A 27,291-nucleotide genomic window follows, 5' to 3' on the forward strand; every position below is an offset into this window, starting at 1 on the left:
ATCACTAACTGGACAATATTCCTGCAACCATGACATCCTAGTTGGACCATCTGAGGGTATTTAGGAGATGCTAGTTGCAAGCAGTTTGGTTTCTCTTTGCCAGAATAGACAATCAGCTGAATGATTAGACAGGGAGTAATTGTAACTTACAGTTTACCAAACAGTTAAAAAAATAGAAGTGACAACAAAAACAAGTTTAAGATGGCAAAAAAAATGCATATAGTATAACTTATCACGAAAGCGAAAACAAATGGTCCCCCAATTTATTTCTTCGATTTAAAGAGTTCCACCAAAAAGCCTTGGACTGTGTTCCCACATCAGACAGAATCACCTCCACCAAATGACCATAAATACAGGCTTATGGAACATGTATAACCCTCTTATTCTAGAGAAGTCATAAACAGAGTATGGTGCAAGAATTCACGCAAGTGAGGTTTCCCACACTCTTCATCCGGTCCAAATATTGGCAAGGGAAAGTGAAACCCATGTAGATATTCCATCCACGAACATGTACAGTAACCATGTCTGCTAAAAAAGAAGTAATAGAGCAAACGCTCCACATAGTGTAAAATCCCATAAAAGTGCAAGTGTATTGCACTTACAAGTATAAAGAACTAGTTGTGCAGTGTACAAAACAGTTCTGGCCTGTACATAGAAGCACTTTCCAGGAACTTCCAGTAACATGGTGGTGTCTTGCGTTTCATCATATATTATGTCTTCCGGGAACACAGTCCAAGACTTTTTGGTTGATCGCTTTACTGTAATTGTAAAAAAAGAAAAAATTCACAGTGGGGACTTTTGCACTAGTATTATGTTTTATATAGATTAGTATAGATTTATTTTAACCGTGGTAAATATCTCATAGTGTGGCTGCTGCTTTTTGCTTTAAAAGTTTTTCACATATAGAAGCCATTTTTTTTTCTTTTAATATAACAATAAATAACATGCATACACTGCAGAATAATGCAAAACAGGTTTAGGATGGAAAAGAATGTGATTCTTACAGCAATGTCTCTGTGACTCAATCAGGGTAACATGTGGCATAAAGAATTAATATTATATAAAGTGTAAAAATGAATAGTGCATATCCTTAATTATATTGTTATCAAACACCAAAAACTCCATGTGTGATCAGAAAATTCCAAATAAGCTTCCACCTTCCACCCGTGCAGAAACCAACATCAAATGCACTCACCAGAACTTGGTGAGTGAAAAGCCTTTAAGGACTTTTACAGGGATCCTAAACCCTCTTTTGCATTCACTCTATAGGGATCTTCAACATCCACGTAGGCTCCACTGTTTAACCAGGAGAAAAAAAATCTCACATAGTGTGATATTGCCACATAATATTAGAAATTTCAAAGTATAGATTGAGGCCACTCAAATATCATCGACTTGTAAAAGGCACATTTATTTATATATAATAGACTCCAGGTAAGACATGAACATTTCCACAGCCTTCTTATTCCAGGGATCTCACATCAGCCATAGAACAGAGCAGAGACTCCACACAGACCAAACAAGGCTCCCAAAGATGGCCGCTGGAACGCACTGCTCAGCGTGCGCTCCACTCACCGGAAGTGACGTCAGACGTACGGGGTACGGACCGGAAATGCGTCAACGCGTTTCGCCCCTCCCAACGGGCGTTCTCAATGTTGAATCAATATTTTAGTAAAACCGTTCAGAACACAAACTACTTGCAATTATCCTCATATACAGGATCCCTCACAGTTAAGTCCAGGGTAGCTCTAATAGCAAAGGTGAACACCTGGAGAGATCTAAGGACACACCTCACTGGAGTACTCCAGTAGAAATCAAGGAGGGGCTGCCCACAGTAGTTGGGTTTTTCTGAGAAGCTTTGTTCTATTAGGCTCCTTTCTGACCCACACACCTGTTCTGACAGTGGAGGGCCTCTCACCTGGCCCAACTACCTCTGTCTTCTTAGATGGGGCCTCTCTGTGCTCCTGAGATGGGGGAAAGCTAAGAGATCTGCATCGAAACTTAGTGCATAAATGGGTGTTCTGTTACCAGCATCCTAAGCAAGTGTTAGGTTTACAACACCAGGAGTGTTATGATTGAGGACACTCCATGACGATGATACTTACATTCTCACTGGCATGTAGATGTACCTATACATGTTCACTTCCTCAATGTAGAGCATGCATTGTTCCATCCTATGCATAAAGCCTATGAACGCAGTCTGCTTGATTTTCACTTCTGACCTCCACTCAACAGTGTGAACCAGTTCCTCATAAGGAGCTTCTAGAATAAGGAGATTCTTGAAAAGTAATCAAGCAGTTAAACAGCATTTTTAAAGTATGCACCATCCAGTAACCAGCAGTAAAGAACATGCTCATCTAATAGGATGTCGTGGATGTGTTCTTTCACTTGGGCTCATTCCTCATCCTATGCTATGCTCTAAGTGCCTCTGAACAGGTGCCTTCAAGGGATCTCCCCATCAGAATGAATTGTAGACACAGGCATAAAGGAAAGGAATGCACATGGGGATCTCTGAAAGGACTGTAAAGTTTTTCAGAAGGACTAAATGTACTAAAGGAGTTTTAAATAAACCGGAAAAAACTGAGAATTAAAATTTGAAGTTTATATGTAATTTTTGTTTTTTTGGCTTTTTTATGCTGATGATGCTTAACGATTGATTATGAACCACCCACACAGTGTAATAATGTTGTCACCAACAAAACACAGATATGTCACAACTAGACACTAACTGCATTCATGTTCATTAGTATCTTTTCTTGATGATGGTATAAAATGTGTGCTGTTATGTATTGTTTTAATTTATCTCTTGTTTCTTCAGTCACAGGTGCTCCCTAAATGGTGAAGATTTGAACAGACAGTGGCTCTTCCCAAAGTACAATCTACAACCTACTATTTATCATGTGAAGGGATTGCTGTACTATATGAACAGCATTGGTAGAACACCACTGGTGAGTCACCTGTGTTTAATTCCTTACTTTGTCATTATCGTAAGGGGTAGGTCTCTTTAATTGTTACTGTTCCCCTGTGAGGTAATTTTTGGGGATTTAGGGCTTTGGAGTGGACAATGTAGGAGCCAGAGGCTGGAAATGGGTTGACCACAGAAGAGAGCCATTCAGATTGGGTCTTGTGTGCCTTCCCCTTCAGGGGAAGGGCTGGAAAAGGATTACAGAATTTAGGCCTCAGTATGAGAATCTGGAAAAGTACTTTGAAATAATAAAGTGAATACTGCATCGCTCCCTCCCTTCATTTACAAGTTCTATGACTGTTCTGTAGCCCACTCTCGAAAGAGCCGCTGGTGAAGTGAGTCCTATTTTCCCCTTAGAGCACACATAGGTGCACAGCATTTTCAACACTTCCACTGACTTCTAAGAACAGTCTAGGGCAGTGGTCTCCAAGGGCCAGATGCAGCCCTTTGCTTGCTTTTATCTGGCCCTTGGGCACTATTCCTCCCACTGACATCCACAATGGGGCACTATTCCTCCCACTGACACCAGCATTGGGGCACTACTCCTTTCACTGACACCAATGATGGGACACTATTTCTCCCACTGATACCAATGATGGGGCACTATTCCTCCCACTAATACCAATGGTGGGACACTACTCCTCTCTTAATACTAAACATGGGGCACTATTTCTACCATTGACGCCAGGACATTTTCTACTCCCACTGGCCACAGTCCAGCCCCCTAAGATCTGAAGTATGGTAAACTGGCAAGTTTGGAATATAGTGTATACTGTATATACACTCACCAGCCAATTTATTAGGTACTCCTGTTCACTTGCTCCATAAAACAAATTGCTAATCAGCCAATCACATGGCAGCAACTCAATGCAATTAAGCATCTAGACATTGTGAAGATGACTTGCTGAAGTTCAAACCGAGCATCAGAATGGAGAAGAAAGTGGATTTAAATGATTTTGAACGTGACATGGTTGTTGGTGCCAGACGAGCTGCTTTGAGTATTTGAAAAACTGCTGATCTACTGGGATTTTTACGCACAACCATCTCTAGGGCTTATAGAAAATGGTCCGAAAAAAAGATAATATCCAGTGATGCAGTTGTGTGGACAAAAGTGCCTTGCTGATGCCAGACGTCAGAGGAGAATGGGCATTCGATTTCAGCTGTGACATTCAGATGATAGGGTCAGAATTTGGTGTAAACAACATGAAAGCGTGGATCCATCCTGCCTTGCATCAACGGTTCAGGCTGGTGGTGGTGCAATGCTGTGGGGGATATTTTCTTGGTTCTAGCAAGGTGGACCTAATACAGTGGCCAGTGAGTTTATAATGTTTGGGGGTTCTAAGTAAATTCCTAGCAAAAAAATGCAGATTTTTACATGTAAACAAAAAATGTCAGACTAGGTTTAGTGTTATGCATACTCTTCTATAAGGTCAGTTTATTTTGAAACCACACTAATGAAGATAATGTGCTAAGCAATAGTGAACAAATTCGTTTTAAAACCAGGAAAACTGTGAATAAAATTCTTTACATTAATGTATGTGCTGATTTGCCCATTCAACCAACAATGCATACAGTTTATGAATGGTGATTTCTTGCATTGCCAAGTTGTGCTATTAGGAGAATCAGAAAGTAATGATTCTGCAATTTTCCTGCATACATTACCTTCAATGCTAAACATGTTTTTAGCATTCACTAAAGTATTAACATTTTTGGAAATTTCTCATAATGTAACTTACTGGATAAATGTGCTTTTGGCACACATTCCAATTTCTATAATCCTCCCATGTATGGCAGTACACAGTACAACCATACTGGCATATCAGCCGCCTTCTCTAAAGCCAGTTCATACAATATCCAATACAATGGGAAAATAAAGCTACAACGGTACTTTACAGGAGGGGAGGTATGGTGATGTGGATGGGAGTGGGACTTTTGTCAAGCCTTTATTCCAACAAAAGACAAGCCTCACTCACATATATTCCTCAAGGCATCACCCCTTCTTTGAAATTCCATTGTAACTTTCATCCACTCATCGTGCCAACTTCTTTACAGATGGGTCAGTCCCAAAGACTTGTGTCTGTATACTACAACGACATGCAGAACATTGTTATAAACTGTAGCACTACATTAAAGCGGTGTTAAACCCAAAATTGAAAATGCAATATATTGCAGATTACCAATCATTAGATGAGGTGCTTGCATTAGTTTCCTTTTTAGGCTTTCACTTGGTGATTCAGCCAATCACATTCACACTGCTGTTTGCTGGAGGCTTTGGGGAGAGACTGAGGGGGGCCCCCTCTGCTGCGAATACCTACAGCTGTACCCTTGGAATTGGTGATCAGCCCATTACTGACATTGTTAACAGACTGATCCACTGAGAGCAGGAGATCAAGCTTCTACCGTATAATTATTATTATTATACAGGATTTATATAGCGCCAACAGTTTGCTCAGCGCTTTACAATATAACGGGAGACAATACAGCAACAATACAGTTCAATACAAGAGGGATAGGAGGGCCCTGCTCCTTGGAGCTTACAATCTAGGAGTATTTACACCAAACCTATATTGCATACCTACCACCTCTATATCACCGCTACACTGAACTGTCACTACATCATACACACCTATACCTAGTGCCTGCATCTATGCCTAGACTATATCACCCCTATAATATACCTTAACTGAATGTGGGTTCATTGGGACTATTGTTAAGTGCACCAATGAGTCTTAAATGACCCCATAGATACCCTGCAGAATAAATATTTTTAGGACTGCTCCTGTCATTTAACCTGGTCACAAATCCTGTCCCATCTCCTTCCACCCATTTGTGACCTCTCAAGATCTGACAGTGCTTACCAGATAGTCTTAGGCCTAAAGTGCAATAATATAATTGTTATTCATATTTGTTTACCAAGCGTGTTATAAATTTTATTGGGCAACAATATATTAAGTTTGCCTTTACTATTGATTTGGTGCCTGTGTTTTTTGAAACCGCATTATTACTGGGTACTGATTGGTATTGTCAGAGCTTTCTTGTGATATTTTGTGTTTATGTACTCAACCTAGTGTATCCAAGGGGCTGAGGTTCCTTGGAAGGTTGAGGTCAAGAACAGAGGACCCATCTTAACCAGCGGCTCCTTCGGGAGTAGTGCAATAGAGGCATGTGCTGACATCTTGTTGTATCTGCTTTATGGGGGCCACCATTTCATCAAATATTTATTTACAAAGAGCTTGCTTTAAATTTGTATTTGTTTATTTCCAGGTCTGAAATGGAATGTTTTGTTTGCCTATTCTCAAAGTATTTTCAGTTTGCAGGGATAGCAAAAAAGTGATATTTATGTCTACAACCTAAGCTGCAGCTCAGCTGAGTGATTATAGTTTGTAAATATAATTTGTGTAGCTTTTATATGTCTATGGAATATTCCAACTAACCAACAGAGCTCACGAGTGTCTGAACACTGAAGTTTTTTTCAATAGACTTCAAGTGCTCTTAAATTTCACATAGGTATAGTAATTTCGAGAGCAATAGGGTCTCAAGATATACAGTGTGCTATGTTTAAAAAGTCTAAGTTTAGGTAAAATTTGAAAGAAAAAAAAAAATCAGTATAAGGGACAGAACTGACATTTACTGTGAAGCAGGGGCGGACTGGCAACTCATGGGGCCCCCAGGCAATAGGGGATCATGGGGCCCCTTTGTCCTCGTCCACACTCAAATCACACCCAAAAAAGCCTATGAAAGGTACCAGGGACATCTCATGAGGCCCCCTACTGACCCCGGCCCTCGGGCAGTGCCCAAGTTCCCCAATGGTCAGTCTGCCCCTGCTATGAAGTGTCCCTTGTACTGGTGTCATCTGTCATAGTTGAAATCTTCTGTCCTATGTCCCTCTCCTTTACCTTCCAACTGTAATACTCTGGTGCTGTGGAGCTAATAGAGCCAAGGTACCCGTAACAGACACTCATCAAGATTGCCAACTATGACCACCCTTTCTGCCACCCTCTTTCTTTCATAGAGGCCTCGGACGAAATAAGGAAAGGAGGAGGGCTCTTCCTTTTCTTATTTTGTCCCAATCATACATGCAGAAATGACCTTAAAATGGAGCTGCACTCAAAAGGGGAAGTTCCACTTTAAGCCTTTGTCCCCCACTTCCCATTAAGGATTGGCACCTTTGGGGAGTGGTTACCCGAGTTTGACAGGTACCCACTCCCACTTCTGCTGCGATCGCCTAGGCGATCAAAAGCAAAAGTTGTCCTTCCTCCCTGTAGTCTTCTGGGACACGTGACAGGGGCCATTCACAAAGCACAGCGCTTCTCACGCATGAGCAGTGGGCACCCAGCTGTGAAAGCCCCAAGCTGTCACAACCGGGTGCCCACACTGAAGATGCCGCCACCCGAGAGAGAAGATGGCTGTCGAAATCAACTGTGGTGAGGACACTGCTGGACCGAGGGACAGGTAAGTGACTGTATTTTAAAAGTCAGCAGCTACAGTTTTTGTAGCTGCTGACTTTCATTTTATTTTTTTTCAGGTGGAACTCCGCTTTAAGGCTGTACCAAAAAGGCAGCTGCCTAAGACCCAAGAGGTTTCACGACCTCTCTCCACCACCGGGCACATTCCTACCGGAAGGAATTCCTCCAATCCCCCCATATAACCACCCACCCAGGATCAGTGACAGATTTAGTCAGTACAGCATGGTCTCCAACACATACAAGAAACCTTTCATAGAAGCTGTACTATAGCTTCCAGCAATGAAAATAGCCCTATAAGTGGAGGAGGAGGGCCTTTTATTCATCTGTCTGTCTACCACTCATAGATACATTTTCATTCATGGAAGCTACAGCGAAGGAAATAGGTATTTGATCCCCTGCTGATTTTGAATATTTGCCCACTTGCAAAGAAATGATCAGTCAAAAAATCTAATGGTAGGTGTATTGTAACACTGAGAGACAGAATAGCAACACAAAATTCAAAAGAAATGCATATCTAACAAATTATGCACTGATTTGCAAGTTCATGAGGGAAAGAAGTATTTGATCCCCTATCATTCAGCACGATTTCTGTCTACCAGGTGTCTTTCATACAGGTAACAAGCTGAGATTAGAAGCAGTCTCTTAAAGGGAGTGCTGCTAATCTCATTTTGTTACCTGTATAAAAGACACCTGTCCACAGGGGCAATCAAACAATCAGATTCCAAACTCTCCACCATGGCAAAGACCAAAGAACTGTCCAAGGATGTCAGGGACAAGATTGTAGACCTACACAGGGCTGGACAGGGCTACCAAACTATCTCCAAGCAGCTTGGTGAGAAGGTGACAACAGCTGGTGCAATCATTGGCAAATGGAAGAAACACAAAACTGTCGGTCTCCCTAGGTCTGGTGCACCATGCAAGATCTCACCTCGTGAAGTGTCAATGATCATGAGAACAGTGGGGAATCATCCCAGAACTACACGTGAGGATCTTGTCAATGATCTCCAGGCAGTTGGGACCACAGTCACCAAGAATACAATTGGTAACGCACTACGCCGGCAAGGATTGAAATCCTGCAGTGCCCGCAACGTCTCTCTGCTCAAGAAAGCACATGTCCAGTCCCTTCTGAAGTTTGCCACTGAACATCTGAATGATGCAGAGGAGGACTGGTTGAAAGTGTTGTGGTCAAATGAGACCAAAATTGAGCTCTTTGGCATCAACTCAACTCGCCGTGTTTGGGGGAGGAGGAATGCTGCCTATGACCCCAAGAACACCATCCCAACTGTCAAACATGGTGGTGGAAACATTCTGCTTTGGGGGTGTTTTTCTGTTAAGGGGACAGGACAACTGCACCGCATAAAAGGGACGATGGATGAGGCAATTTACCGTCAAATCTTGAGTGAGAACCTTCTTCCCTCAGCCAGGGCATTGAAAATAGGTCGTGGATGGGTGTTCCAGCCTGAAAATGACCCAAAACACACGGCCAAGGCAACAAAGGAGTGGCTCAAGAAGAACCACATTAAGGTCCTGGAATGGCCTAGCTAGTCTCCAGACCTTAATCCGATTGAAAATCTGTGGAGGGAGCTGAAAGTTTGAGTTGCCAAATGTCAGCCACCAAACCTTAATGACTTGGAGAGGATTTGCCAAACCTGGTGGCCAACTACAGGAAACGTCTGACCTCTGTGATTGCCAACAAGGGATTTGCCACCAAGTACTAAGTCCTGTTTTGTGAAGGGGATCAAATACTTATTTCCTCATGAACATGCAAATCAGTGCATAATTTGTTAGACATTCATTTCTTTGAGAATGGGCAAACATTCAAAATCAGCAGGGGATCAAATACTTATTTCCTTCACTGTATAGTACAGATTCTATGAATGAAGGAGGTGGTCAGTAAGGGCGGGCATAGCTTGATCTCTTGACAGGTCCCTCGGCTCTGTTAACCCCCACAGAACTGGAAGACTATGGCTATGGGGCATGGGAGGGGGATGACAATATGGGATTTCAAGTATGATGGCTGATACCAACACAAGGGACACTTTGAATTAAAGGTAACTACCATCCCTTTTGCTCATTTTTAAAAAGAAAGTTTCACCTAAAAATTGGGTTTGACTGGTTAATTAGTGGAGATCAACATATAGACATTCGCTACCGTCTTTTACTGGAGAAGTTCTTTAAACATTTTGAGGGTTTACGTCTACCTTATTATAGCTTAAAGTTTTAAATCACTAAGAACACAGCTAATTCATAAATTGGTCTTTGCTCTGTTTGCTTAGGCAATGCCATTGCATTCTGCAGTATGCTGGGAAAGCTAAAAATTAGCAGTACTGTATGACTGGATAGTAAAATGTAAGGTCACCTTTAGACATATTTATAACTTTGGACAGAATTTAGATGAATTATTTAAAGAAAACAAATTGCCGTGGAAAATGTCTTGTTATGATTGCCTTTGTGTTTCCCGTGATTACTTTACCCTTCTGTTCATTTCTTTTGTTCATGCCGTGTTGGTGGGGTTTCTTCTGCACACAGACTAGATTAGATTTTGTACAGTTTTAGCAAATATACAGCCCCAACATGAGGGCTGAGAGCAATTGCATATTCCTGGTAGGTATTAAGTGCCAGGAGAATATCCCAGTGTTATAGTTCAGCATTACCCATTCTCTAGACTTTTCAGCTCTCTCGGAACAGCTTGCCCTGAGGCCACAGGACATTGTCAATATATTTTAGTATGAGGAGTATTGATCTTTTTGCTTTCCTACCTAGGCTGCCATTGTATGAAAGGGCGATATAACACTGATTTCTTTTTATCCATAAAAATTGATTTTAGCTAACAAGCAGTACCAAGTATATTTTTATCCTCTGAGGGGAAGAGAATTTTCTTTTAGGTTCTTTGGGGATTACAATGGATGGCTGATAATCATAAAATTGGTGTAAGAGTTCAATAGCAATAATAATAGTGAATACTCCGGGGTTAGAAAATGTACAATACTTCTGTTGTGCTTAGTAATCTGTAAATTATCAGGCACTCCAGTTGCATTGACTATAATTGTTTGCTGGTACAAGGAACTTATTTTGAGACTTGAAAACTGTGAAAGATATATGTATCAAACCAATTGGCAACAAAATGAGAACCTCTCTATTCGTGAAGTCTAGACATGTGCAATCTGTTTTGTTACGAGCTGAATTTCAGATTAAATTTTTGTTGTTTGGCGATCGGATGTATACATATTTCCAAATCACAACAGTAATGAATCTCAACAAATAGAAATAAATAACAAAACAATTTTATGCAACTTTGAAAATTTAATACAAATTCAAAAATGAGTTTGAATTTGAAATGGAAACCTAATGCAATAAATACAGGTATAAAGGGGAAAGAAGATGATGATCCCAAATTGGGCTGCTTTATAGAAGAGAATAGAAAATAAAAGAATAGAAAATATAATAATAAAATAGAGCAGAACAGAATAAAATAGAAAATACAGGAAAATATAATCCTAAAAGAATACAATAGAATAAAATAGAAAATAAAGTAATAGAATAGAAGATGAAAGAATAGAAAAGAAAATAGAAGAATAAAATAGAATATAATAGAAAAGAGTAGAGTAGAATAGAAAAAAAATAGAGAATGAATATAGCCACCTTTTTGAAATTCAAATTTTGAAATCAAATTTTGAATTCAAATCGATTTGAAATGAACAAATCTATGAAACGAATCTCAATATACAAAACAAATTCCAAAAATGAATCATTCTAACATAACGATTATGACTAAACCATATTAACTTGACAAACTAATCCAAAACAGACTTTTCTGTCGTGCACATCTTTAGTAAGGTCTATGAAACTGTTTTTTGGTATATTTACAACCAGTTAAGAAACCTCAGCACATCACACTGTACCATTGAGGTATATGGGTATCTGCTGTCTTGCATGTGATGTGTAATTCAAAGTCTAATGTAGACAAGCAATTCCTATGTATACAAGCTCTTAAACATACCAATATAAGAAAGCTTGGCTAGCATAAAATATTACATTTAAACAATCAAATATAAATGTTCTAACAAGCTCTTCATACCATTAGGTTAGAAGAGGGATGCTTACCTGCTTGCTGTTTCTTGTTTCCATTGGTCGTCTCCAAGTTTTAACTCTCTTATTCCACAAACTTCCATAGCATCTGCAAATAAAGTCAGCAACTATGTGATCTAGCAATTCTTTTGCATGTCTTTGTCTTATCAAATCTCTTAAGTTACTTAAATTGCATCCTTCTTATGTTATGCAATACTATAAAGATTTATGTATCGGCATATTGAACAAACATTGTTCATTGTAAATCTACAGCCGCACCCTAACAGGAACCTGTCTATTATGAGTTCAGTTGTGCCAAACACGTTCCTCCATTTTTTTTTTTCTTGATGGACTTTCCTCAGCTTTTCCTGTTGAATCTTCTGTTGTTGCTCTTCCTATCCTCTCCTGCATGCTACCTTTTGCTGTTGATCCTCTTGTCCTTCCTCAGTCCAACCTTATGGCAACTGCAGCTTCTTGTACCCAGGTATGAGCGTACCTGCCTTGTTGATCCATTCTGGTGCACTATGCACATGGAGCGGCATGACAAACTGCATGTCTTCAGATTGGCCCAAATTCTTAAAATGACATCATACTCTGGTGCAGTGTTCAGTTTGCTTTTGCTTGGTTATGCTTTAATGTAATCCTGGCCTTGTTTCATGCAGTTTTCTAAAGCAGCCCTAACCTCAGAGATCTTGTCATTTAGTTATTTGTTTATTTATGGTTAAATCCCTTAGCTCACTTGACAACTGATTCCTGACTGCTCTCAGTCTGCCTATAATATCTTATTCCTGATCTCCTTGAGCCTGTTCCTTTCTAACCTCTAATCTCATGGATTCTGACTTATCATTTGTAGTTAGGGGCGGCGCCAAGTGGGTGCACCCCCAAAATTCAGATGCCACTATTTGCATATGTCAGTGTTTGTTTTTTTATTTATTTATTTTTATTTCAATTTACCTGCACATCCTTTATTGATATCAGAAGGCTGGGGACTTTTTTTTTTTTTTCCTGTCGAATACATCTGCATAAGCAAAAACGCTTTAGTGAGTCCTGGCAAGCTGGATTCACAGGTGGATTGATATACAGGCTTTCTGCTGCCTCCTCAGACATGAGAAAGCACTGTCTGCTCCCCTTCCCCAGCCCACCTGATTTAACTTCTAAGCTAAGCTGTAACTGTAACTCTTGGCTATAAACCCCAATTAGCCTAGCCCCCAGATGTCTGCGAAACTCTGCATGGAGAAGGATCGTAAAACCATAAACCAGTCCTTCACTGAGCCTCAAAGACATTCCAGATAAGCCATTAAGCAGACATCACATTCAACATCCATTCTCCCCTATGATTTCATATCTTGGACTATGAAAGATGTACATACAAACCAGGCTTATATTCAGATTGGTCACTTTAATACAAATCGTCTGATATATTACACCGCTAGCTGACAGCTACAGGAGAGCAGAAAATGATATCTCCTTAACCATCCCAGAAGGTATGTCATATTTCATATCTAGACGTTCAGCAGATGATTCTGCGTATTAATCTACCCGTGGATAAAATGTTACAGGTACCTAGGAAAAATTGACCATAGTATAATTTGTGAGGAATTTAGTCATAGCCTGAGCTCCCCGCCTACAACACCCCTTCCCAAATTAGGCGATTAGTTCTGTGCTTTATGGAGACACCCTGCTGAGTTCCTAGAAAAAGGCTGTTATGCTTAGAGTTAAGCTAAGCTGAGTTGAGCTAAGTTGAAGATTCTCCCTTGTAACATCGAAACCAACTTTGGGAGATAAGGCACCCTTTTGGCTCAGGAAACTTGAAAGCTGCTTAAACCAAGGCTTTTGGCAAGTACTTTATCTAAATTCCTTTCTGTTATCTCTTTGCTGTGTTATTGCTCTCTGTGTGTATGTGTGTATATATATATATGTGTGTGTATGTGTGTGTATATATATATACACACACACAGTGGGGATCGAAGGTTTGGGCACCCCAGCTAAAAATTTGTATTAATGTGCATAAAGAAGCCAAGGAAAGATGGAAAAATCTCCAAAAGGCATCAAATTACAGATTAGACATTCTTATAATATGTCAACAAAGGTTAGATTTTATTTCCATCATTTACACTTTCAAAATAACAGAAAACAAAAAAATGGCGTCTGCAAAAGTTTGGGCACCCTGCAGAATTTATAGCATGCACTGCCCCCTTTGCAAAGCTGAGACCTGCCAGTGTCGTGGATTGTTCTCAATCATCATCTGGGAAGACCAGGTGATGTCAATCTCAAAGGTTTTAAATGCCCAGACTCATCTGACCTTGCCCCAACAATCAGCACCATGGGTTCTTCTAAGCAGTTGTCTAGAAAACTGAAACTGAAAATAGTTGACGCTCACAAAGCTGGAGAAGGCTATAAGAAGATAGCAAAGCGTTTTCAGATGTCAATATCCTCTGTTCGGAATGTAATTAAGAAATGGCAGTCATCAGGAACAGTGGAAGTTAAAGCAAGATCTGGAAGACCAAGAAAAATATCAGACAGAACAGCTCGCAGGATTGTGAGAAAAACAATTCAAAACCCACGTTTGACTGCACGATCCCTCCAGAAAGATCTGGCAGACACTGGAGTTGTGGTACACTATTCTACTATAAAGAGATACTTGTACAAATATGGTCTTCATGGAAGAGTCATCAGAAGAAAACCTCTTCTACGTCCTCACCACAAAAATCATCGTTTGAACTTTGCAAATGAACACATAGACAAGCCTGATGCATTTTGGAAACAAGTTCTGTGGACCGATGAGGTTAAAATTGAACTTTTTGGCCGGAATGAGCAAAGGTACGTTTGGAGAAGAAGGGGCACAGAATTTAATGAAAAGAACCTCTGTCCAACTATTAAGCATGGGGTTGGATCAATCATGCTTTGGGGTTGTGTTGCAGCCAGTGGCACAGGGAACATCTCACGAGTAGAAGGAAAAATGGATTCAATAAAATTTCAGCAAATTTTGGATGGTAACTTTATGCCATCTGTGAAAAAGCTGAAGTTAAAGAGAGGATGGCTTCTACAAATGGATAATGATCCTAAACACACCTTGAAATCCACGGGGGATTACATCAAGAGGCGTAAACTGAAGGTTTTGCTATGGCCTTCACAATCTCCTGACCTCAACATAATTGAAAATCTATGGATAGACCTTAAAAGAGCAGTGCGTGACAGACAGCCCAGAAATCTCAAAAAACTGGAAGACTTTTGTAAGGAAGAATGGGCAAAGATACCTCAAACAAGAATTGAAAGACTCTTGGCTGGCTACAAAAAGCGTTTACAAGCTGTGATACTTGCCAAAGGGGGCAGTACAAGATATTAACTCTGCAGGGTGCCCAAACTTTTGCAGACACCATTTTTTTGTTTTCTGTTATTTTGAAAGTGTAAATGATGGAAATAAAATCTAACCTTTGTTGACATATTATAAGAATGTCTAATCTGTAATCTGATGCCTTTTGGAGATTTTTCCATCTTTTCTTGGCTTCTTTATGCACATTAATACAAATTTTTAGCTGGGGTGCCCAAACTTTCAATCCCCACTGTGTGTATGTATGTATGTATATGTATGTATATATATATATATATATATATATATATATATATATATATATATATATATATATATATATATAGAATACATCTTTTTCTGTAAATATTTTTATTGCACCTTTTTGACCTTTTTAGTAGTAAATCTTACTTTCTGAAAGCGTTGAACTGTTTCTAAAGCTCTTTAATGCAAACTAAGAATCCCTGCCTCTGAAGAGCGCTACTGTGTGTGTTTAAACCTCTATATATCCCTGCCTGCGGTGACAGTGGTATACAGATGATTATTCCAACATCATAGTGTTATTGCTAATATTGCCGAGTTTCCTCTTTCTCTGTACAAAAAGGAGGTGGTGGCAGTGTGAAGTGTTAATTGCATAATTAACCTGACCCAGTAACAATCGCTCTCAGGCTGTCGGTACACAGATTGTGGTCCATTAGCTGGAAAATCTTTGTGCAGGGTGTAGCTGGGCGTGGCATTGTTACACACGTGACAGCACGGTTTTAGATTGGCTAGTCCTTCGGTCACAAATTTGGTGAGAAGGGCTGGGGTCTGATGCCGCGTTCGTCACAGTGCCTACAACTAGATGAGGAGGGGGGGGGAGAGGAGTGGAGGGAACCCAGCCAGAAATGGGGGATAGACTACAAGAGGTAGACAGATTCTCCAGCCTGCAGTGATGTTTTTCTATGCTTGGTCTGAGGGGAAAGGAACCTCTTCTACAGCATGGAGAGAGCAGGCTTGTTTCTACAGTGTGGGATACACTGCCTCTGCCTCCCTCCATTCCTTTATCCATCCATCCATCTCTCCATTCCTCCCTCAAGAGTATCAGCTAATCTGCAACTCTGCACTCTATGGAGTGCATGCCTGAATGCTACACTCTGTATATAACACGCTCCTGAACTATGCACTGTGTACATAGCGTGCTCCTGAACCCCGAATTGTGTATGTAGTGCACTCCTGATCTCCACATTGTGTACATAGCCAACTCCTGATCTCTGCACCCTGTACGTAGCGCACTCCTGTTCTCTGCACTCTGTACGCAGCGCACTCCTGATCTCTGCAGTGTCTACATAGGGAACTCCTGATCTCTGCGCCGTGTACATGGCACACCCCTGATCTCTGCGCCGTGTACAAAGCGCACGCCTGATCTCTGCGCCGTGTACATAGCGCATGCCTGATCTCTGCGCCGCGTACATAGCGCACGCCTGATCTCTGCGCCGCGTACATAGCGCACTCCTGATCTCTGCGCCGCGTACATAGCGCACGCCTGATCTCTGCGCCGCGTACATAGCCCACGCCTGATCTCTGCGCCGCGTACATAGCGCACGCCTGATCTCTGCGCCGCGTACATAGCGCACGCCTGATCTCTGCGCCGCGTACATAGCGCACGCCTGATCTCTGCGCCGCGTACATAGCACACGCCTGATCTCTGCGCCGCGTACATAGCGCACGCCTGATCTCTGCGCCGCGTACATAGCGCACGCCTGATCTCTGCGCCGCGTACATAGCGCACGCCTGATCTCTTCGCCGCGTACATAGCGCACGCCTGATCTCTGCGCCGCGTACATAGCGCACGCCTGATCTCTGCGCCGCGTACATAGCGCACGCCTGATCTCTGCGCCGCGTACATAGCGCACGCCTGATCTCTGCGCCGCGTACATAGCGCACGCCTGATCTCTGCGCCGGGTACATAGCGCACGCCTGATCTCTGCGCCGCGTACATAGCGCACGCCTGATCTCTGCGCCGCGTACATAGCGCATGCCTGATCTCTGCGCCGCGTACATAGCGCACGCCTAATTTATGCATTGTGTATGTAGTGTACTACTAAACCTTACACTCTTTACGTAGCACACGCCCAAACACTGAAACATGCGCTGTGTTTGTATCAGGCTCCTCAACCCTGCCCGCTGTAAGCAGCATGATGCACTCTCCTCAACCCTTCACTCTATACATAGAACACTCCTGAACCCTGCACTCTGTGTGTAATGCACTCCTGGTATTTAACAATGCCCACTGTTAGTACAGTTTGGCCAGACCAACCATTTGAAGCAACATGCTCTCCTCCTCGGGGGGAAGAGGGGTTAATTTGTATTGTGGTGGGGGCATGGTTGGATCCAGCACCTATTCTTTGAGGGAAAATATGCCCTGACCACCAGTATACAGGGGCACGCTGACCCCCCAGTATGCAGGGCCACTGGCTACTAGTATACAGAGGACATACCAAATCAAATAATATAATTACCATGAAGCAAAAAAAAAATCTCAAATGTAATAACCACAGAATCTTTTTAGCTGGTTGTTGCCAGCATTGATAGGTGTTCCCACATTCAACGTGAATCAATAAAAAGCAGCACTACCCTACACTTCTCTATAGAATAGTACAAATGGACTTATAAGTGCAATGGTAAAACCTATATATGGATATCCAATGTTAAGGAATGTTGTAGAGCTGCAATATGCATATAGTGGTGAACACCTCCTACATATAATAATAATAATACATGTATAATTGATGCACATATTTTACATGTATTATTATTATATGTATGGGGTTTCACCACTATTTGCGTATTGCAGCTCTGCAATATTTCTCTGCAATATTTCTTAACATTTGCAAAGTCAGTCTTTGGGTCCCCAGGTTTTCTTCGGGCTAGCATGTCTACCAAGGGTGGCCCTTCTTCAAACTGGGTTGGGGAAGCTCCTCTACTTGGGACAGAAAAACTTGTCAACAATTCCACTTTCACACTACTGGAACATTGTGTGAGTTTTGTCTTATGACGACATTTCTAGTGGACAGATAACACAAGTGAAAGCCAAACACCTGAAAGACAGAATGTGTAATGTATTTTGTGTATCCAGGGCAGTGGACTTGGTGTCGGACTGCCCCACAATCCCTTGAGCTTTCATATCTTCAAGATTGGTGAGCGGGAAGAAGCCCACACTGAGTACACTCTTTCAAGGACACTGCATGCGGACACCTTTATTCCATCTTCTAGAATCACAAGGCCTCTTATAAGAAACACTAGCCTGTTCTTTCAATTATTTCTGGTCACAATTATTATTATTATTCAGTATTTATATAGCGCCAAAACGTTTGCTTGGCGCTGTACATTATAGGGGGGACAGAACATGAGACTATACAGTAACAATACAATACACAAGGGGTTCGAGGGCCCTGCTCCTTGGAGCTTACAATCTAGGAGGGAGGGGATAGTGGTACAGGAGGAAATGGCTGTGGGGGATGGAGTGGTAGGAGGAGATTGGCTGTTAGGTGAGAGCGGGGTAAGCTTCCCTGAAGAGATGGGTTTTTAGGGTGCGCCTAAAGGTGAGGAGGGTAGATGACAGTCTGATGGATTGCGGAGGTGGAGTCTACATAAATTTGTCAGCGATTGGACATGCGGCTGTAAGGACAGATTGGAGTCTAGAGTGACACCTAGAACTTTGGCCTGTAGGGTGGGACTGATGGTGGCGTTATTGGTCGTGATGGAGAGGTTGGGGTGGGGGAACGGGCTGGGGGGAAAACTAGGAGCTCGGTTTTGGAAAGCTTTAATTGGAGTGACATCCAGTCTGATATGTCATTCAGTAGGCGGGTGATTCGGGTGTAGACTAAAGGGGTGAGGCGAGGGGTAGAGAGGTAGATTTCCGTGTCATCGGCGTAGAGGTGGTAGTTGAAGCCGTGGGAGTGTATCAGTTGGCCAAGGGAGGAGGTGTAGATGGAGAAGAGGCCCGAGAACAGAGCCTCGGGGGACCCCAACAGAGAGGGGGAGAGAGGGGGATGTGGCAGCGTTATAGGTAATGCCGAAGGAGCGCTGGGATAGATAGGAGGAGAGCCAAGAGAGAGCGGAGTCTCTGATGCCAAGGGAGTATAGTTTTTTAAGGAGGAGGCGGTGTTCAACTGTGTCGAAGGCCGCGGAGAGATCGAGGAGTAGGAGCACTGAGTAGTGGCCATTAGCTTTGGCGGTTAGCAGGTTGTTGGTGAGTTTGAGTAGGGTAGTTTCGGTGAAGTGTAGGGGACGGAAGCCAGACTGTAGGGGATCAAGGAGGTTGTTGTCGTTGAGGTGGGAGCTTAGGCAATTATAGACTAAGTGCTCGAGGAGTTTGGATGTAAATGGCAGCAAGGAGATGGGTCTAAGGTTGTTCAGGTCGGTGGGGTCCAGGGAGGGTTTTTTGAGTATGGGGGTGATGTGCGCGTGCTTTAGGGGGGAGGGGAATATGCCAGTAGAGAGGGAGAGATTGAAGATGTGGGTGAGGGAGCGTAGGATGGAGGAGGAGGGAGACTGTAGGAGTTGTGTGGGGACAGGGTCAAGGGGGCAGGTGGTGAGGCGGGCTTCAGAGAAGACCTTAGTGACCTCTTCAGTGGTAGCAAGGTCAAAGAAGTGGAGTGTTGGGGGGGTTTAGTGTACGGGATGTTGGGTGGGGTGGGGGTCTGGGCAGTTGCGAGGTCAGAGGAGGGGAGTGTTGAGGGGGTTATCATGAGAGGGAGGCTAGGTGGGGTGGAAGTCTGAGCATTGGCAATGTCCCTAAGGATTGCGTTGATATTGTTTTGGAAGATGTAATTGCACAGCAATCCTCTTCGGGCCCTAATTGATCTAGCTGAAGATTCTGGGACACTCTCCATTGCCAAGACTCTTCTCCCTTTTTTTAAATTGCTTTGTATTCACTTGAAAGACTCTGTGCTTCACTCTTGTGTATGTTAGGAGGAATTGACACTCAGCAGTAGTTCAATGCATTATTCGTATATTGAGTAATTATAAATTGTGTTGATATTTGTCTGGCCTGTGGCATCTGGGTTTTAGGGAAAGAAGGATTGACACAGAAAAATCTTCCTGCCTCCTTTCATGCCTGGGGTCAAAGGTGCTTTAAAAGGTTTAATTGTAGTTGCTATTTGATTCACCTCTACTGTACACTTGTGATTTGAGTCCCCAGGGACTAAATGGCTCATACCAAATCTTTGCTTTTGTCTGTTGACTTAAAAACTTCTAATAAATATCCAATTGCTTCACTACAATTTGGTATCTTTGCAAGTGTGATCCTGTGTGTACCACATCTGAACCCAGGGTGTCAGACGCGTCGGAGGGCTTGCATGATCAGGGCAATCTTACTGGACCGTCCTCTTTCAGCGGCCACCACAGGGGTAGCGCTACAGCTAAAATAAATCATTCCTTGCTGTTTTTGTGCCTCACCCTCACTTGACAGCTCTGCAGTCTTTGGCCCCCAGGCTGTCAACCCCATTATCTCCATATTTCTCATAGCTCAAGCCCACTTGGCAGTAAGCTGCAGGAGCATCAATAGCAATTTTGTTCCCTGCTCCTTGCCTGTTAATCACTCCCTCTATGCTACTGGCACACCTATTCTTGACCTCCGCTACAATTAATTCCTGCACATCCACCTGCAGCATGTATAGACTATGTAGCCCACCACACTGCAGTTTAGTGTAATAATGTTGCATAATACAGCAGTGTATAGTGTATATTGCACAGAATATCATTGTAGACAGCAATTATCATCCGTCATCTGTCCCTATTTTCTATAGTTGTCCACACACATGCACTAACAAAAGGCTGCTCGGAACCCTGACTTTTATAGGAAGGGTGCTGTAGCATGATAAAACACCCATCACTGGCCCTTTGAAGCCACCTGAACACATTTCAAAGACTAGAAAGAGCATGACTGGCAATTAGTTGATATATTGGCAAGAATTGTATTCATTCTCAGTTTTTCTGAACTGTGGGTTCGAGTTGAACTCGCAATCATCCCGAATCCAAAGCTCATCCTTAGCTATGACCTCAGTTTATCTGACTATCCAACATTTCCTAGCAAGGGCAAGCTAAGGAACATGGAATAGTCAGATAAGCTGGCTGAAGTTATGAAGAAGATATGACATACACCATAATTTATGTGTGGTATGGTCCTTCTTATTAAAGTGGCTCTAAAGGCTTTCTATGCATGAAGGTAAAAAAACCTTCAGTGTGCAGCTCCTACTAATACTTAGCTGAGCCCGATATTGATCCAGGGATGTGCACAAGAGAAGTGGCTCTCCTGGGTCTCTCCCTCCTCATTGGCTCCTGCTGCTGTCAATCACAGCCAGTAGGGAGGGAGAGGGGGGTGGGCCCGAACCTCGCTCTGCATGTGAGTTGACATGGTAGAGAGCATGCACAAGTGCCCCCAGAGCAAGTAGCAAGCTCTAGAGGCAGGAGGAAGAAATGGGCCAGCGAGGGACCCAAGAAGAAGAGAATTGGGGCTGCTCTGTGCAAAGCCATTGCACAGAGCAGGCAAGTATGACATGCTTGTTTATTTAAAAATAAATTAACCTTTTGTTTCACTTTGAAACAAGATAATCCAGTGCTTAAAGTGATATTAGATGATATCCTTAGTCTCTAAATATAATCCATACACACCTACTGCTTAATAGACCTATAATCTATTTTCTGGCAGTTCCTAAAACACTTTTTTTCCCTCTCTCACATCTTTTTTTTTTTTTTTTTTTTTTTTGGAGCAAGCCGTGCACATTGCGGTCATGTGCACTGCTCCATGTACACTACACATCCCATAGTCCATAGTTCTTAGTCCTTCCTAGTCCATCTGAGAAGCTAACAAGAGAGAGGGGGTATGTTCATACATAGAGGGGCCATGGAGAATGAACATAGCCACTCTATAACAGTAAATCAGATCACAGATGCAGAAAAAAAAAATCTACGCAGTAACTGGTTTTCATTTTGCTTAACCATATTGGGGTAGATTTACGAAAACTGGTGTACTCAGAATCTGGTGCAGCTGTGCATGGTAGCCAATCATCTTCTTACTTCAGCTTGTTCAGTTAAGCTTTGACAATAAATCCTGGGAGCTCATTGGTTACTGTGCAATACTGCGGCAGATTTTGCATGCTCCAGTGTTAGTAAATAACCCCATTGATTTTGAAAAAATGTATTATGAGCAAAACAAATTTGAACAAATATAGAGCAATACTTTCCAGATAGTGTTTTAAAAGATACTTTTTTTATAAGACTTGCTGAATAAAATTTATTTTCATTTTTAGCCATGACCCAATAGCATATTTCCAACTTTTTCTGCTTATACTAAAGCTCTTGAGAGAGAAACTGTTCTTAAAACCTGTTTGATTTTCATTATTTCATTATTTTTAAGAACTTGACTGCTGTTGGTTACTCAGGTAGACTTTATTATAGGCAAAAACTGCTCTCTACAATGGTATATGGAGAATTTCCAACCAGAGCCCGCATCTGCTCATTTTTAACTGTCTCTGGAGTATAATTACCCTCTCTTTATTCTGTATTTAGATTTTCCCTGAAGGAACTTCTCACTAGAAGACTTCTCTGCTTTGCTCAGTTGGGGAATACCTACTAGGAGGAAAAATAGCTTAAAATTTGTAAACCTAGTAAAAAATAATGTATTTCATTCCTTATTTGACCTGATACGGTCACTACATTTATAAAGGTTTATTCATGTAACAGAACTTTCTAATTAGCAATAGTTTTGCTGTTTGTGCTGGAAAAAAAGTTATCTTGTTCCAGAAAATCGCATATTTGTTTGGGGAAATGAAAAATTGCATTTTTATAAGGGAAAATTCAATGGGCTATCCCATAATGCTCGGGGCATCCACAGCAGCCAATCGGCAGCCAGGGATGAGCAGGGATGTGGACTAGTATGTGGGGAAAAACACATCTCTGTCCTAGAATTCAGACACCATATTTGAGGAGACAATTAGGGCCGGGACACCGGGTGGGCAGAAGGGCCGGCTACCCTGGGCACTGTGGTATCATGTGAGGTGGGGCAGCACTGCAAGTTGGCTGGGGGGAGGGGATTTGTATTGGGAGGAGGAATTTGGGAAATGTCGGGATAAGAATTGTTCTAGGAGGGTAAATTTGGGAGGAGGTGCTAGGAGTGGTGATTTGGGGGGATTTGTGTAGGGAGGGGGGATGGGGAAGAGGATTTATGCTAGGAGGAGGATTTGGGGGCTTGTGCTAGAAGAGGTCATATGGTAGAGGGGGGGAAGGGATTTGTGCTATGGAATCATTTTTTTTTTTTGGGGGGGGGATTTGTGCTGGTTGGCATGATTGGGTGGTATTTGTGCTTGGAGGGGAAATTTGTAGAGGGAGTTGTGCAAGGAGGAGGGATAGAATGTGTGCTGGGAGATGAGCTTTGGAGTGCGGGAGAGGGGTAGAGGATTTGTGCTAGAAGGGGAGAATGCTGGAGAAGGGATGTGGGGGGGCAAAGATTTCTGCTGGGAAGGGGGAGATTTCTTCAGGGGAGTGCATATGTACTGGGAGGAGGGTGAATTTATGGTTAGGGGGTACGTATTCAGATTAGCTCTCAATTTTTGTTGAGGGGAGGGGAATTTTGCTGACACCTAATGCTCAAACATCTTGGGGAGTGCGCACTTTGGTATGTTCGCCCCAGGCTCAAATGACCTTGTCCCGCCACTGGTGACAAGCATCCTATTGGATGCCTACAATTACCTGGTATATGGCCCCACTCAAGGCCTTTAAATACCAGTTAATATATAGAGCAAAGTATGGGTCTCTAATATATGGTGTCTCTGTTGGGAGTCCCAGAAATAACTCTAAAGCCCCTTACACGCAGGCCAAACATCGTCCAAAATCAGCTGGTACAGTAGATACCGACTGGCTGTACAGGTCCTTGTTTGACAGAAGCCAATCTCATGACCAGCATCTTTCGATTGAGCATACTAGAAAACCAGCGATCGATCGCCATCCAATCAGCACTCTTGGCAAGTGGCTATAAGCATTGACGGGTGTTTTCTGGCTGACGGCGGGCCCCCTGTCAGAACATAATAGTACAGCAGGGAGAACACTGTACTAACATTGAATAGTTCGTAAAGAGACAACCTCCGGAACCCTCAGCCCCTCATTCCCCTCAGTGGTCCTTTTTTCCCTTTGTTTTATCATGTTGCTTTTTTTTTCTTTGTAAAGTACTTTGAGAAGCTACCTTTAAAGGCTCTATATAAAATAGAGTTTATAATTATCATTATTCACTCCACTGGGCTGAACAAAAAAAAATAAAAACTTACCGTGTGTACCAGGCTTTAGTGATTTCATACCATATTGCACATTGTTAGGAGACCCCACAAAGTTGTAAATTGTTTTGTCTCCTTAGCAACTATTTACAAAAATGTGAAGCAACAGTCTCTCTTTAGGGGTGCTAAAGCCCCTTCAGTGTACCTCCTCGGACCCTGGATGAATCCTCCTCTTCATCCAGCTGCCTTGTTGGTATCCCTGGGCGAGAGGGCCCAGAAGCTGCCAATTTCAAGCAGCAGTCCCAGATTAAAAGCTAGTTGGGTTTTCCAGCTGATTGCCCTCTCCCCTTATCTGGCCCAGGGGGTTTAGGAGTACTTACACTGTCCTGTCAGCTTGGTGGGTTGGTGGCTTCCTCCAGGCTTTTCACTGTGCTGGCTCCTTACCTTCTGCTCAGGTGTCATCCCAGTGGTGCAGTGGAGGTCCTCTTTTCCGGCTACTGCTCATAGGTAGGCCCACTCCCTGGGGCCCCCTCCCAGGCTCCTAACTCCAGCTCTTCACTCCATCTTCCACCCAACACTCTGCTCCCCAGGCTCTGCCACATTTAAGCTTTGCCCTGGTCACCATGCCCAGCCTCCTACCAGGGGACTGGCCAGGGCCCCTCAAACATGCAGATCTGGGCTCCCCCCCTCCAGAAAGCTCTCAGGTTTCTGGAGAGGTGGGATGGCTCTAGAAGCCCTGACCTGATAAAGCCTCCTGGCCTGCCCTGAGGTGAACTCCTGCCTCACTCACAGGATGACTCGTCACAAGCTGCTACTCAGCCTCTGCCTAAAAAAACACAAACAGCCTATCTAGCTAACCTGGAGGGCATTACACAATGTTGCCTTGGAAGCTGCACAAATGGCCTTTCCCTAACACTGTAGACACCCCCTACCTATTTTAAGATGGGGACTTTTGCTGGGCTTATCATGCCATTGTGTTGCATTTGGGTTCTGTACTTGTCTTCTAAATTAATTTTAGTGCCTTCTGAATCCTGAACTGCTCACAAATTTCACAAAAGCAAATTCAAGCAACACTAGTTAGTGGCATGACTAATAAATTGGGTTACACTGTGGCATGCCTCTAATGTGAATCTTAGAATTTTTGCCTACAGCTAAAAAAAAAAATCTGTGCCCTTAAGCTGCAGTATATAAAATGATGTCCGCAGGACATAAAAGCACACTGACTCCAAATGAATTAGAATAAATTAAATGAAACCGAAAAGAAGATTCTGTTTGAAAAGTAAAATACATTCATGTTTTTTGGAAGTGAGTATAAAAAAAGGGTAGTTTGTTTGGTATTTAAATGTTATCTTTGTTTGCAGGTTTTCTGTGATTATCATGGCCATTCTCAAAGAAAGAATGTGTTTTTCTATGGATGCAGCATAAAGGAGACCTTGTGGCAAGCAGGATGTGTGGTGGATTCTTCTGTTCTCTTGGAGGATGTTGGATACAGGGTACGTAAGTTCCAGTTATTATTGTAGTATACTAGCATCCGCACTGGATGAAACGGAGCTCATTATGTAAACAGCAGCCTAAAGAAGTTGAAGATTCTGAAGAATGTAACTTTTGGAGAAGAGAGAACAGTCATCTTTTGGGTTTTTCACATCCTGCCTACCCTACCATCCCTGGATCTGATAACTTGCTTGTTCTAAACTTGACAGTACTTCACCTGCTTGGATGTTTGCTATATTTCAATGTCTCTGCACCAATCTTTACTGTCACAGCTCTGCTTGTATGTATTTCTGGTTCCCTTTTAGTTCTGACTTTGCTTAGTATAATGGAGCCAGAAGCTGGACTACCTCCAATATGGAAAAGGAGACATTGGGGGAGATCTACTAACTCTAGAGAGCGCAAAATCTGGTGCAGCTCTGCATAGAAACCAATCAGCTTCCAGGTTTTATTGTCAGTGATTCTTAATTTTTTTCTTTTTGTAAACAAACATGTCTATGCTTAACTGCTCTGTGTAATGGTTTTGCACAGAGCACCCTCAATCCTCTTCTTCTCGGGGTCTTCTTACTGGTGCCCCTGGCTCCTCTCCCCCTTGACCAGTGCTCCCAACAGCAAGCTACTTGCTATGGGGTCATTGGTGCATGCTCGCACAGGAGCACATCTCTATGCATCCATAAGACACATGGAGCAGCGGCTTGGCACCTCATTGGATTAATGGCTGTAATTATTATTATTATTATTATTATTATTAATAATAATTTACAGAAGTGGTACCCAATGGCTCTGCTGCTGTGTCTCAGTCAATGAGGAGAGAGAGAGATCCAGGACAGCTGAAGGTCCTGTGCACATCGCTGGATTGAGAGTGGGTTCAGGTGAGGGTAAGCAGGGGGTACAGCACACAGGTTTTTTTTTTTTTTTTACCTTCATGCATAGAACGAATGAAAGTAAAAAAATTTTCAGCCGTTACAACTTTTATTGAATAAGCTAAAATTAGAAGCTGATTGGCTACCATGGACAGCTGCAACAGATTCGGAGTGCTCCAGTTTTAGTAAATCTCCCCTATTGCCTTCTATACTGCTCTCCCTCTACGAAGATACTGATGTTATGCTGCACCCTTCTCTTCTGCCAACAGGGGGAGAGCTAAAGCCACACAAGCCTATAGACATCTATGCAGAGCACCGAAAATCCTGGGAACTGTAGTTTGAGATGGCAGCGAAGATGATTATCAAACTGCCTGGGGAAGTTCTTCCTGTTGGCACCAAGAGAGTTAGAGAGAGAGAGAGCACCTCTGCCTGGATTTTCACCCACCAGTGGAGATCTGAGCCTGAGACTGGAAGTAAGGTCACCCAGGAATAGTGCAGCACCACCCACATTACATCACCACTGCCGCAGGGAGACTGGACACTGGAGCATCCACTCACTCTCTGCTTCCCCTTCCTGATAACTGGAGGCTAACTTCTACTTCTGAGACATCACCACAGCATCTCAACGACTGGTCAGAGGGCTAGTTGCCTATTGCTGATACTGCTAGCAGGGGCTGAGCCACTGAGAGCAGGACACCAAGTGTATCCAATGTATACTGCACCCATACTTCACTCTATACTGCACTTATTCCAAACTTAGACTGCAACTATACTGCATTATACCAAACCTTTACTGCATCTGAACCACATCTACCTTGCACTTGTGCCGAAACTTTACTGTACCCAGGGGCGGACTGACCATTTGGAAACTCGGGCACTG

At 42.7% G+C, this 27,291-nt stretch overlaps 1 protein-coding gene across 1 annotated transcript in view; it reads left to right on the plus strand.

Moving 5' to 3' along the window:
* AGBL1 (AGBL carboxypeptidase 1) overlaps positions 1-27,291 on the plus strand; it is a 924,602-nt gene that overhangs the window by 544,950 nt on the left and 352,361 nt on the right. Inside the window, exons 19-20 of the mRNA XM_089687659.1 lie at positions 2,819-2,948; positions 25,422-25,553. Coding sequence (XP_089543785.1) covers positions 2,819-2,948; positions 25,422-25,553 — 262 coding nt within the window. The remainder of the gene's footprint in view (positions 1-2,818; positions 2,949-25,421; positions 25,554-27,291) is intronic.

The sequence above is a fragment of the Staurois parvus genome, unplaced genomic scaffold, assembly GCF_062004578.1.
Source record: "Staurois parvus isolate SC_StPar_1 unplaced genomic scaffold, SC_StPar_1.0 ptg000432l, whole genome shotgun sequence".
In the NCBI taxonomy this organism is placed as follows: domain Eukaryota; kingdom Metazoa; phylum Chordata; class Amphibia; order Anura; family Ranidae; genus Staurois; species Staurois parvus.